The sequence below is a fragment of the Octopus sinensis genome, linkage group LG13 (genome assembly GCF_006345805.1).
Source record: "Octopus sinensis linkage group LG13, ASM634580v1, whole genome shotgun sequence".
NCBI classification, from domain to species: domain Eukaryota; kingdom Metazoa; phylum Mollusca; class Cephalopoda; order Octopoda; family Octopodidae; genus Octopus; species Octopus sinensis.
Window position 1 is genome coordinate 27,012,476 of NC_043009.1, and position 13,344 is coordinate 27,025,819.

The 13,344-nt window shown below is 34.9% G+C and overlaps 1 protein-coding gene across 3 annotated transcripts in view; it reads right to left on the minus strand.

Annotated features, from left to right (window-relative positions):
- LOC115218484 (organic cation transporter protein) overlaps positions 1-13,344 on the minus strand; it is a 117,334-nt gene that overhangs the window by 21,246 nt on the left and 82,744 nt on the right. Inside the window, exons 1-3 of one of the 3 annotated variants that reach the window (XM_029788332.2) lie at positions 6,986-7,560; positions 6,039-6,144; positions 3,159-3,532 (exon numbers count right to left, since the gene is read on the minus strand). The exons of 1 other annotated variant lie outside the window; for it this stretch is intronic. In XM_029788332.2, coding sequence (XP_029644192.1) covers positions 3,159-3,532; positions 6,039-6,090 — 426 coding nt within the window. In that variant the 5' untranslated portion in view covers positions 6,091-6,144; positions 6,986-7,560. Of the gene's footprint in view, positions 1-3,158; positions 3,533-6,038; positions 6,145-6,985; positions 7,561-13,344 lie in introns of those variants that run through there. One more of the 3 variants, XM_029788331.2, reaches the window with a different exon arrangement.

A 13,344-nucleotide genomic window follows, 5' to 3' on the forward strand; every position in this document is an offset into this window, starting at 1 on the left:
ACGTTCTTCAACTTGTTAATGAAAATTATTTCTGCAATTATGGAACTGTGTATTTTTGTATTGCGTTTAAAAGCACAAATTTATTTATCTTCAATGTTCGTTAGCGTTTCAGAGTATATATGCATATATTTCTCGCTTTGGCGTTTATGTAGTTGGCGTCAGAATTTATGTATAATGATAACACTTATAAGTAAGTTATAAGTGAGGTGTTTATCAATATATATTCCTACTTCAAAAGTAAATATATTTATTATCTATTTCCAAATAGGAAACATATAAAAGTAGTGTTACACAAACAGTAACCAAACCGGCTATAATATATATATATATATATATAATATATATATATATATATATATATATGTGTGTGTGTGTGTATGTGTGTGTGTGTATGTGTGTGTGTGGTAAATAGCTTGCTTACCAACCACATGGTTCCGGGTTCAGTCCCACTGCGTGGCACTTTGGGCAAGTGTCTATAACCTCGGGCCGACCAAAGCGTTGTGAGTGGATTTGGTAGACGGAAACTGAAGGAAGCCTGTCGTGTATATGTATATATATATATATATATATATATATATATATATATATATATATGTGTGTGTGTGTGTGTATGTGTGTGTTTGTGTGTATGTGTTTGTCCCCCCCCCACAATCGCTTGACAACCGATGATGGTGTGTTAATGTCCCCGTAACTTAGCGGTTCGGCAAAAGAGACTGATAGAATAAGTGCTAGGCTTACAAAATATAAGTCCTGGGGTCGATTTGCTCGACTAAAGGCGGTGCTCCAGCATGGCCGCAGTCAAATGACTGAAACAAGTAAAAGAAAAGAAAAGAACGAAATATATTCTGTCCGAGTCAGACGCCATGATAGATCGTTAGCCACTACACACATTTTTTTCTCTCCTTGTTTCTCTCCTTGTTTTTTTCTGCGTCCCTTTCTGTAGAAGAGCGTAGGCTCGAAACGTAAAAGACTTTTCTATTCCTGAGCGTTATACTAATACATCTGTTGTTTTGTACACCACCTGTCTTCGTCTTTTGTTTTATTTTGTAAACTTACCCCATATATATATATATATATATATATAATATATATATATATATATATATATATATATATACACGTTATTAAATAGCAGCAAAAATATCACAAAAACTGTTACTCAGTATTTCACGTTCCCGTTCGTCGGACAGGTTGTTTAGAATGGAACAATGATAAGGTTATAAGCAAACATATACTATTAGTTTAATGGATACACATTTGAAAATGGTTTTGTTTCATTGGTCCTTACAACTAACAGACTTTATAATGACTAGCTGCATGCAATGAACAAAATTCGGTATAAAATCATCTTATTACATCTTATAAGAAAACCTTATGATAAGAAGAAATGTTAAAAGATGATTTTATACCGAATTTTCTTCATTGCATGCAGCAGGTCATTGTAAAGATGAAAGAATCAATGAAACAAAACCATTTTCAAATGTGTATCCATTAAACTAATTGTATATGTTTGCTTATAAACTTATTTTTGTTCCATTTTTGATAAAGCATATTACTCCACTTTTGGTATTCGAGTACTATTGTTCCCACCTTGTTTTGCATTTATGTGCTTACTTTGATATATATATATATATATAAGGAATATATATATATATATATATATATATATCAATATTTCTGAATCCCTTTAAGGAGATTACGGCAACGGTACTGGATATTTATAGTTATCGCCTAGCTAACATAGCAGTCCAAGAAAATAGGACGAATGCTGCCGTTGATTAGCTCCAAGAGGCCATCGCCTCTCGTTAGCTATATGACACACGAACCTGTGTCTATTATAACCTTCGAACAGGGGAGGTCAGCTGCTTCCCCTTGCTGGTCTGGCATCTACAAACTAGTTTCGGGGTACTTGCTCCTTATCAATGTAGAGTAGCCGAACCCAGTCATTTTTTAATTATAATAATCAATATATTTTACAAAGAGAGACAACACATGACGTTACAAACATATAGATGAGCTTATAAAGCGAGTTTACAATTAAAAATTGGATGAATTCTATATATAATTTAAAAATTTATACAGACTTATTTTCACAGCAAGTGGCTGGAAATCCAGCGATTACACTTTGTTTTTAATACAGATGGAATTAAGTTGGGACATATAATTAACAACAAAAAACATTAACCGAATAAACTCACGAAGCAGCAGCAGCCGAATAGGTGGACGAAGCCAGAAGGCGGCGCTGTTGACCGTCTCTTCGAAGGATTGTTTACTTAAAATCAGTGGAATACATGCACTGGTTTTCAAAAATAGACTAGAATTGAAGGGGACCTAATTAAGGAATTAGAGGTGGCCATGGATTCTGGCTCTTTCTCCAGAGTGATGGCAGCGAGAGCGGTGTTATTCCGTCATCTCAATACATTTGAAATATTGCTTAGGTAAATGCAGCGGATGAAGACTGATCAAATTAATGTTGACAAACGTATTTGAAGCGTCCAAAACCTAGGTACTGCATTATCCGATTCTGGGTTGTCCATTTATCTAATGTTCTTCCTAGAGGTAAGACGATTTTTTCATGTTTGTTGCACTCACACGTCTTTGCTAGTAAATACGCAGTGAAGCTTTACAATAGCGTCGTATTTGTATCGACAGCTATTTCCAGTAAATATTGGCGCCTTGTTGAACCACTAATCTGTATTTATATTTATACTTCTACTCTTATGGGGCTTTATTTTACTGGAAAGTGATACATTTGTATTGCAATAGTTTTTCATATATATATATATATATATATATATATATATATATATATATCTTTGACCTTTTACGTGTGTTTTAGTCACTAGACGGCGGCCATGCTGTGGCATCGCCTTGAAGCATTTTTAGCCGAATGAATCGACCAAGATACGTATTTTTTAAAGCCTGGTACTTTTTCTATCGAACTGTTTAGCCAAACCGTTAAGTTACGAGGCATAAATATATAAAGATATATATTTATGCACACACCTACACACACACACACACACACACACACACACACACACACACACACACACACACACACACACACACACACACACAGATACATACATACACTTGCAGATGCGTACAGTCACATGTACACTATTTGAACGCAAATACTTGATTGATTGACTCACCTCACTTACAACCGAAGAAAAATCTTCTGTCAGAAATTTCCGTCCATAAGAACATTGTAGTTTAGATGAATTACTTGGTGGCGTTGTATAATGTGTCCCAGTAAAACTGTTGTTATATACAGAACATTTATCGTCGCCGTCTGGTTGAAGCATTTGTAAATATTCATTCTCTGTAAGATTTGCAGGAATTAACGAAGCATTAAAGTTCGGAGGGTAGCATAAAAAAGGAACGTTTGCAGTGATAAATGGCAAGTTCATTGCCGGAAATCCTGCCAAAATCCATATAAGAAAAATATAAGCGTACAACCAGCGATGGTAAGGTCCAAAACCACCACATTTTTCTAAAATGTGTGTAATATCTTTATCTGATATATCTGAAACAAGAAATTTTAATAATATAAACCATGTAATATATACATATAACATTAATAATATATACACATAATATTAATTATATAAATATCAAAATGAAAATACTCCGCAATGGGCCTTTTTTGTTCAGTAAAATTACATTGTAGATAGAAATATTGATATTAAAATTTTTTAAGGTTATTTCTATAGATTTTCAATAGAGGTTAGAGCCAGCACTGACCAATGTCGTTTCCTACTATGTTAAGACTTTATAGTTATCAGTAGAGATAACCTCAACATGTGATTTAATAGCACTGCTAACACAGTAGGACACAGCATTTGACTTATAAAACGTTTAATGTATTTTGTAGTATATTATAGTTGCATAACGACGTGAGGTTTCCCCTCAAGTAATCAAAATTATTTGTGCGAATTTACTTTAGATTTGATGTAAACCACGTGAAACATCATTCTATTGGTCTTACAAAGAATCAAACTGAAGCAATGTGGATAGTATACTTCATTTTGTTATTTATGGTACTACACCGTGTATATGAACTGATCCATTTGACTGGTGAAAGACTCACTACGCAGTTGCTTATCTTCTTTATGCGTTTTCTTTTGCTAATTCTCCAGCTTTGCTGTTCCCCTTAATATCTGCGTATCCAGGTACCAAAACCTTTGTTATTTGTTCATTATTTTCCACTAAATAATTATCAATTTTTACGAGGGCATTTTCAGTTTTCAAAATCCAACCTCTTGATGTTCTTGATTGAAATCCATCTAGGGTCGACAGAATATCATCGGATGGAAAACCTTTTCCTCATTAAATTTCTATGTACGAAACGAAGGACATGATCATTCTCCACCACTCTACAAGAAATATTGTAAATATTTTGTATAGTTTAAAAAGTCCCACATCATACAAGATGGTCTGAGCGTGACTCGGTATATGCAATGAGCGCATCACTAAACCAATTATTAAAACAGTTTGATTGTAGGATTTTGTTATATTAGTCCTTTGCGTCCTGTTTGCATTTTGTTATTTTTATTGTCAAAGATGTAAATTGTTCTATTTATGCAGAGAATCAAATATCCCATTGCTTTTCTTCTGCTCAAACTGAGCAATTAATAATTTGTTTCCCAGTAATTGCTATGAAGAAGTGAATAGGAATAACCATGCTTTCTTTAAAAGAGTTATTGGCGAGACAATATTTATAAAACAATCCAATAGATAGCTCAAATTGTATCTCGCAAGTGTTTATACCCTCTTATTCTACAATCTCAAGTGTTTATATGTTAGACAATGGTATTTCTTTGAAATAACTTCGATAATATGGCAAGGCCACCCTTTTCAATGAAAATTTGAGATGGATTTCCTAATTTCTCTCTCACTACAATAAAATATCAAAAACTTTTAAATATTATTTTGGCATTAATAATCGGGAGTATTAAACATATTTCACCCCATTGACAATGGAAAACGTCTGATAATGAATCAGTTAGGTTTATCCATTTAATTGCACTTGATAGAGGCGTACATAAATTTCATACACGGTGATGTAAGATGACTTAAGCAAGTCTGTAGTGTGAAATTGAAACGGAATGGTTGAAACTGGAGATCTCTGTGAAAGACATTGGAAAAGAATCTACTTTGCCTTTTATAATTTCTAAGAATCTATCTTGCACTACGATGAGTGACAATGCAGACAAACCAATTACAAAGACAGCTGGAAATGTCAAAATGTTATACAGATTTAATTTGAGTCTTGGACTACGTTATCGTAAGCTTCCTTTCTATCTTATAAGATCAGATCTGTTGATTTCTTGTCATTAATTTTGTGTTTATGGTGAATGTAGTTATTTCATGAACACCGTTTCTCAATGATTTTATTCATTTGAAATCTGAGCTGAAATTTCTGGAAAATATAATAACACTCTTTTCAATATTGAATGTAATGCATTTAAAATGTTACACACCAATCACAGAAGTCATGACATAAAAGGTGAATATATTATCTCTCTAAAGTAAACAAGGGATCAACATGAGCCTGGAGATTATCTCTACTTCTACAACCTTAATAACTGAAGCTGTCATTATAAGTAAATGCGTGAGTGACAGGTATGGCATACCATGGTAAATGTAACAGAGATTTACAGGAGGTATACGTGTGTTCAATTCCAGATTGGTCTTTCTTATTTTCCGATATCGATGCCGAGAGGAATATTAAGAATTATTCACAATAAATCTTGTGAATGTCTTGCAAAGGATATAGTCTCGACTTATTTGTTCGAATATGATTTTGAAATTTGGTGTCGAAATATTATCCAGGTATTGAATTTCATATTATTGATTATTCTCTCCTGAAATAAGCTAAATCATAAACAACGCACGTATAAATCCACTAGAACAAAACAAAACATTTCTCGGGTTAAAATACCTTCTAACACGTTAATCAATTATTAAAATAATTAGTTCATAAGAAAGTTTATGAACGAGTCGTAATTAGAAGAAATATAATTATTTACGTGTAGCTGTCAGTGCTTTTGATTCCTGTTGATATTCTTCATTTTCATCCATTGTAACAACATGGATATTTTAGAACTTCTCTTCAAATTTGTTATTTTTATTTACCTAAAAGAATATTTGAAAGAGAAAAAACAAAACAAAACATTAATTGAATGAGTAAAATTATTCACATCTATTCTGTTAGCAGATATATTTTAAAACGGTTATTACATTAACATCGGACATTTTAGGCAAAAAGCTATATTTTCCTTGCAAGAATGGAACAGGTTTTTCAAGGATAATTTCTTTTGATCGGTTCTCAGAGCTTCTCTGAGAATGTCGACATTTTTGTCTACCACAAATCCTCTTTAGACCGCCAACATGGAATTTTCACGGACCGCACCGCCCCACTGGTTGAGGGCTGTGGGGGCATTTTAGATTTCAAGCACCCTATTTCTGTCTATGCTTCTCGACAGCAATTCTGTGAATGAGACAAGCTGCGGAAAAGCGTGTTTCATAAATGGCGACATCACCTGCCCCCACTAAGAAATTGCTGGAGATGTGTCCTGAGCGGATGTCTGTGCATCATAATTCACTGCATGACCAGTCCTCTTCGTAGTGGATGATACAAAATGGTTCCTGGGTTTCTAATATCTATTGTGCAGAACCTACTGACGTTGTGATGGTGGTGTTGGTGGTGGTGGTGGTATCGTCACTTTTGATCCCAACGTCGCCATTTGCTGCAACGGTTGTGCTCGGGTTGCTGACGATAGTGATGATGTCACTGTAGCTGTCATTTTTCTTCACTTTCGACGTACGGGTGTATTGAGATTGGAATAAGTCGATGTAAAATTAAAACAAACAAAATGAGAAACGTCAAAGCAGAGTCCGTGTGAATAAAAATTACAGAAAAAGACACGATAAATATGAGAACAAGATGTATACGAGGGTAGATAACATTACTCACTGTCCAAAAGTCGGCATTCCCATAGTCAGATTCCGTATTCAAAGCAATAGACAACTGAAGTAGTAAACAATTTGCACAGAACAATAGACTCACATGTGTAACACACACATTCTAAGCATCCTATTAATATAAAGCACAAAATCTATACAAATCAAACAGAACATATGTTATGCACAGACAGACACAAAACCCAATAAGATAATGCAACTCGAACTATGAACTTAAACTGTAGGTCAGAAGAAACACTAAACTAACACCAGAGACAATGAAACCAAACAGCATTGAAGGAAAAAAATACAAATCAATATACAAATTTTGCACCAAGAAAAGAAAGAAAAATCTGCACGCCCATCAGGTACACAGGGATGAACCAGGTGGTGCAGTAGAAACTAACTGTAAACTGTTGAAAACATTCTAATAGTAGCAGGCTACAAGATTGACATTAAAGTAGATATAGCAACAAACGATATTAATGATTGATTTTTACATTTTCTAAATCAGCACAATCTAAATACAAATAACATTGCATTGATATATCTGGTGACCATAACATTGACAACATGAATAACTGTTTCATAAAAAACACTGTTTTCTTTCAACCCCTTGATACATTTCAGGCAAACTTTCCAAGTTTATTCTGGTATATATACACACATGTTAGAAGTATATAGACACCTCATAAAACATCGTTTTCTGTTTATTCTAACTTGTGAAGGTTTACATTCTTTATTAATTGTCATTTTTATGTTTCAGATACTATATGTGACTGTTTAATCATGTCATGTACAAATGAAGCCTTGGAACTGTCTGAATTTCAAAGAGGCCGTTTTGTGGGTCATTCAGAAGGTGGATATAGTCAGCGTAAAATCGCAGAAAACCTTGGGATCCCGCTTTCTACGGTTAATAGAGTGATTGTGCAATTCACCAGAGAGGGGAAGGAGTCAACATCACCTTGTCCAGATCAACCAGGGCCCTCTGACAGGACCCTTCTCTTTGCTAAGGGAAGTGTGGAGGATAATTCTCGTTGCAAGACCTCTGGCATAGCAGAGCAAGTTGATGTCACTCTCAGAATAGTTGTCAGGTATCTCGACGAACTCAGTTACTATAGTAGAGCAGGAAGAAGGAAGCAACATCTTTGACCAGCCAATATGAAACGGAGAAAAGATTAGGCCAGTGAAAATGGGGGAGAGGCCATTAGCATTTTGGGACACTGTCATATTCTCCGATGAGTTCAGATTTGCTGTATTTCCTAACAGTGGTCGAGTGTGGGTCTGAAGACTCTGTGATCAAGAATTTGATGTGAAAAGTTTGCAACCAGCAATGAAACACAGCAGTGGTCTGGGGAACGATTTGGAGCAATGGTTGATCAGAGCTGGTGGAGTGTGAGGGAAAGATAAACTCAAATAAATATGTGTCCATATTGCACTCCATTTGGACTCTTTCCAAACTTCTCCAGTGGTGAAATGATTAAAGAAGACTCCATTTATGGAAGATGGGATTCCTTGTCACACGGTTAAAATGACCCAAGATTTGTTGGAAAAGAATGGCTTTAGAAAACTTCCTTAGCCAAGCCAGTCACCAGATATGAACCCTATAGAACACCTTTGGGGCATAATGGACAGGAGATTTCATAAACAGAACAAGAAAGCATCTTCAAAGCCAGATCTTTTGAGATTATTGCATGAAACTTAGCAAGAAATTACGCAAGAGAATATTCACCATCAGATCAGTAACATGCCTAATAGGGTCCTAGCATTGTAAAATGAAAAGAGCATGTCTACTGAATATTAAATGTTCACATTATAACAACTAGCAAATAATTTGCATGTATAATTTCAGATTTAAATAAATTTTGATAATTATAAGGGTGTCTATTTACTTCTTTCATGTCACCTAGAAAGTTACCCTCCGAGGCACAAGTCTGGGCAAGGTTGTTTATGGAAGACCAGCAGTCGCGCATGCATACTGGCCTCCCCTCTCCATGCCACCGATGTTATCCAAGGGAAAGGCAAAGGCCGATACAGCTTGGTACCAGTGACGTCGCAGCTCATTTATTAACGTGCAAGTGGCTGAGCACTCCACAGAACGTGTACCCTTAACGTAGTTCTCGGGGAGAATCAGCGTGACACAGAGTGTGACAAGGCTGGCCCCTTTGAAATACAGGTACAACAGAAACAAGAAGAAAGAGTGAGAGAAAGTTGTGGTGAATGAGTACGGCAGGGTTCATCGTGGAACTTTAGGTGCTTTCGCTCAATAAACACTCACAATGCCCGGTCTGGGAATCGAGACCGCGATCCTACGACCGCGAGTCTCCTTCCCTAACCACTGAGCCATTGCGCGTCCACACTCACACACATATATAATATAAATATATATATATATATATAATATATAAAATGTATATAAAAATGTATATATAATGTATATATATATATATATATATATATATATATATATATATATATATATATATATATATATATATATATATATATATATATATATATATATATATATATAGATAAGAAAGTTTGTTTGGTAAAGCACGTGGGTGAATATATAAGAAAATAGTAAAGAGTGAAAAAACGACAGAAGGCTTAAATGTTAAAAAATATATATATTTGCGTCAAAAAGTCTGGAGAATATTGGAAAAATTTTTTTTCCCTCCTTAAAATGACATAATTTTATAATTTTTAAAGAAATACCGGTTTCGCAGTTAGCTCTTCAAATTTCTTGTGACTTAATGTTTATTTTTAATAACGTAATCCTTGTATTTTTGCTACGGAGAGTTCTAAATAAGGGAAAGTAGTGAGTGATTTCTTCCGGTGTAAGGGTCCACAAATGAAGAAAAACTTAAAAGCATAGACGAGGAGATGCACAATATAATACTGAAACATACCGAGGGACAACCCCTCGATAATACATTGGATCATTGGAAGGATTCCTGTGAGAGAGAAGAGAGAAATTCTCTCCTATGCTGGGAGAAAAACATGGACTTCTTCCAAAAATATAATGAAACCTTCAAAAATGAATTGGGTACAAATAATCCCTTCCTTAAGAAAATTACAATAAATAAAAAAGAAAAACATAACAACCCACGAACAACCCCCAACTATCCTCCATACACTAAAAACAGAAATCACCCACAACCAACCTTTACAAACCACGCTAGACCTAACAGGGAACTAGCTGACAGAGGACACGTCTATGAAAGAAATTACACCAAAAACAGAACAAACCAACAACATCCTAATACCAGACCCAACCACCATACAGCACAATACGACACTAGAATAAGAAATACACCACACACAAATCGCTACTACCCCATGAACCAAAATTACTGGTCCCCACTAAACACAAGACAAACGCAAAGAAACACTATGTCAAGCAACATCCCACATACAAGAAGTTCGAAACAAAAATATTTCCCATACAGAAATTTTACACACACCACAAGCAATAACAACCATAGATTCCCACACACACACAACGATCGGAGGCAACAATACCACCACTCCCCCGACCAAATACCACACAACCTCACAGACAACTCATACAAACAAAATTACACCCAACATTTTTTAGCAGGGACCAGGGACACCAGGACACAGGCTGGAACCTAGTAATAAGGAAAAACCGAAGATAATCAATCTTTCAACCAAACCTCTTTCTAACATAAAAATTGACATCCTCGCAAAAGGGCTCAAATTTACACCAACTCCACGCAGAGCAAACCTAAATGAACTCAAGGATAATATAACAGAATTTTGCAGAAAATTAAGACTAGCAGAAGCATCAACCAGTTTCAATACTGAAGATGAATCACTAGTCAAGAACAAAAGTGAATACATCCCACACAGAGGAAGAAATAAAGATCTTGACGAATTCTGTAACCACATTGAGAACTTCCCCTACCATACTATACATAAACAGAAAGCTAACCCAAATTTTAACACTACACAATGGAAAGAACTGATAGAACTTCAAAATGATGAGGATATAACCATTAAGGAAGCAGACAAGGGAAATGCAGTTGTAATAATGGATACATCATACTACAGAAATCTTGTAATTTCCTTGCTTGATGACGACCTACATTATGAAAAAATTACCAATTACACCCCACAAAAAATAATGAAAACTCTATCTTCACTAATTAAAACCCATGAAAAGGAACTAACAACCAAAGAGATTGATTTCCTAACAAACTTCAAATGCAAACCTAGCCTTTTCTATGGTCTTCCAAAAATTCATAAAAGTCAAATTATAAATGAAACCATTAAAAAATCACCAAAGACATACATACACACACCCAACCCGGGGGACCTAAAACTACGACCCATTGTAGCTGGCCCAACCTGTGAAACACACAGACTAAGTCTGTTTATGGACATCCTCCTGAAACCCTTCCTTAAACATATCGATAGCCATATCAGAGATGACTTAGATATGTTAAACCACCTCCCAAAAAAAGCCAAGGAAGAAACAATCCTGGTTTCATTTGATGTAGTCAACTTGTATACCAGTATACCTCATAATTATGGACTGGAAGCAATTCAGTTCTGGTTAGACCAATTTCCGGAAGAAATACCAAAAAGGATCAGTAAAGAATTCATTACTAAATCAATTGAATTCATCCTACACAATAACCACTTCATGTTTGACAATACATTTTACCGTCAAAAATCCGGAATTGCTATGGGTACAAGGGCAGCACCAGTCATTGCGAACTTAACAATGGGATACATGGAAATAACCATTTACCAGGAATCCTTATCAATCTTTGGAAACCCCCTCTCTCAATACATAAAAGAGAACTGGAAACGATTCCTGGACGATTGTTTTATTCTCTGGAATGAAAACACAGATAAACTCTTAAAATTTAAAAACCTATTGAACAGCATAAACCCAAATATACAGTTCACAATGGAATACAACCAAAAGGAACTCCCGTTCTTGGATATACTAATTAAAAAAATTAACCTTAAAATAGAAACAGACATTTTCTACAAAGCCACAGACGCCAAACAATACCTTCTTTTTAATTCATGCCACCCAAGACACACTAAAACAAACATCCCCTTCAACCTTGCAAGAAGGATATGCACAATAGTGTCAGAACAAAATACCAGGAACCTCAGACTGCAAGAACTCAAAAACACCTTAATTGACAGACATTACCCAACTCAACTCATAGAGGATGGGATCAGACGTGCAACAGAAATCAACATAGAAACTTTAAGAAAAGTTCAACACAACAACACACCTTCCCCGAAAATACTACCTTACATATCTACATACAACCCCAGAAACAAAGAAGCTTTCACCATCATCACCCAGAATTTACCAATACTTCATAAAAACCCCAAATTAAAGGAAATTTTAAACATACACCAAATTATTAAAAGCTACAAACAGCCTAAATCACTTAAAAAGATTCTCACAAAGGCAAAATTGTCTTCTAAAATTACGGATGCAAAAGTAAAAAAATGTGGTAGATCGAACTGTGCAACATGTCCTAACCTATAGGAAGGATCAGAATTCTTCTTTAAAGAGGGACAGAAATTCAAGATCAAATCTAACTTTACTTGTGCCTCTGAAAACATAATTTATGTCATTAAATGCTCGGGCTGCCACCAAGACTACGTGGGGTCCACGGGACTATCACTCAGACGTAGATGCACACTGCATCGACAACAGATTGCATTCCCAGAATATAGAATGATACCTTTTAGTGAGCACATTGAGAAATGCGCAAAGCAACTACAACCAGAATTTTTAATCTTTCCATTTTACCAATGTGCTTTCGGATCATCATCACAAATTAGACTAAATAAGGAAACATTCTTCATTGAAAAGTACAAACCCAGCCTCAACTATCCGAACTCAATAATACAGAGAAATTCACACTAAAAGAAAAAAATTTTTTAAGCGATTATCTCCCTTACACCGGAAGAAATCACTCACTACTTTCCCTTATTTAGAACTCTCCGTAGCAAAAATACAAGGATTACGTTATTAAAAATAAACATTAAGTCACAAGAAATTTGAAGAGCTAACTGCGAAACCGGTATTTCTTTAAAAATTATAAAATTATGTCATTTTAAGGAGGGAAAAAAAATTTTTCCAATATTCTCCAGACTTTTTGACGCAAATATATATATTTTTTAACATTTAAGCCTTCTGTCGTTTTTCACTCTTTACTATTTTTATATATATATATATATATATATATATATATATATCTATATATATATATATATATATATATATATATATATATATATATATGTAAGGGGTATCACCAGGCGATCAACGTCACCAGAAGGACTTTAGACACTATCTCAGTGTCCTTG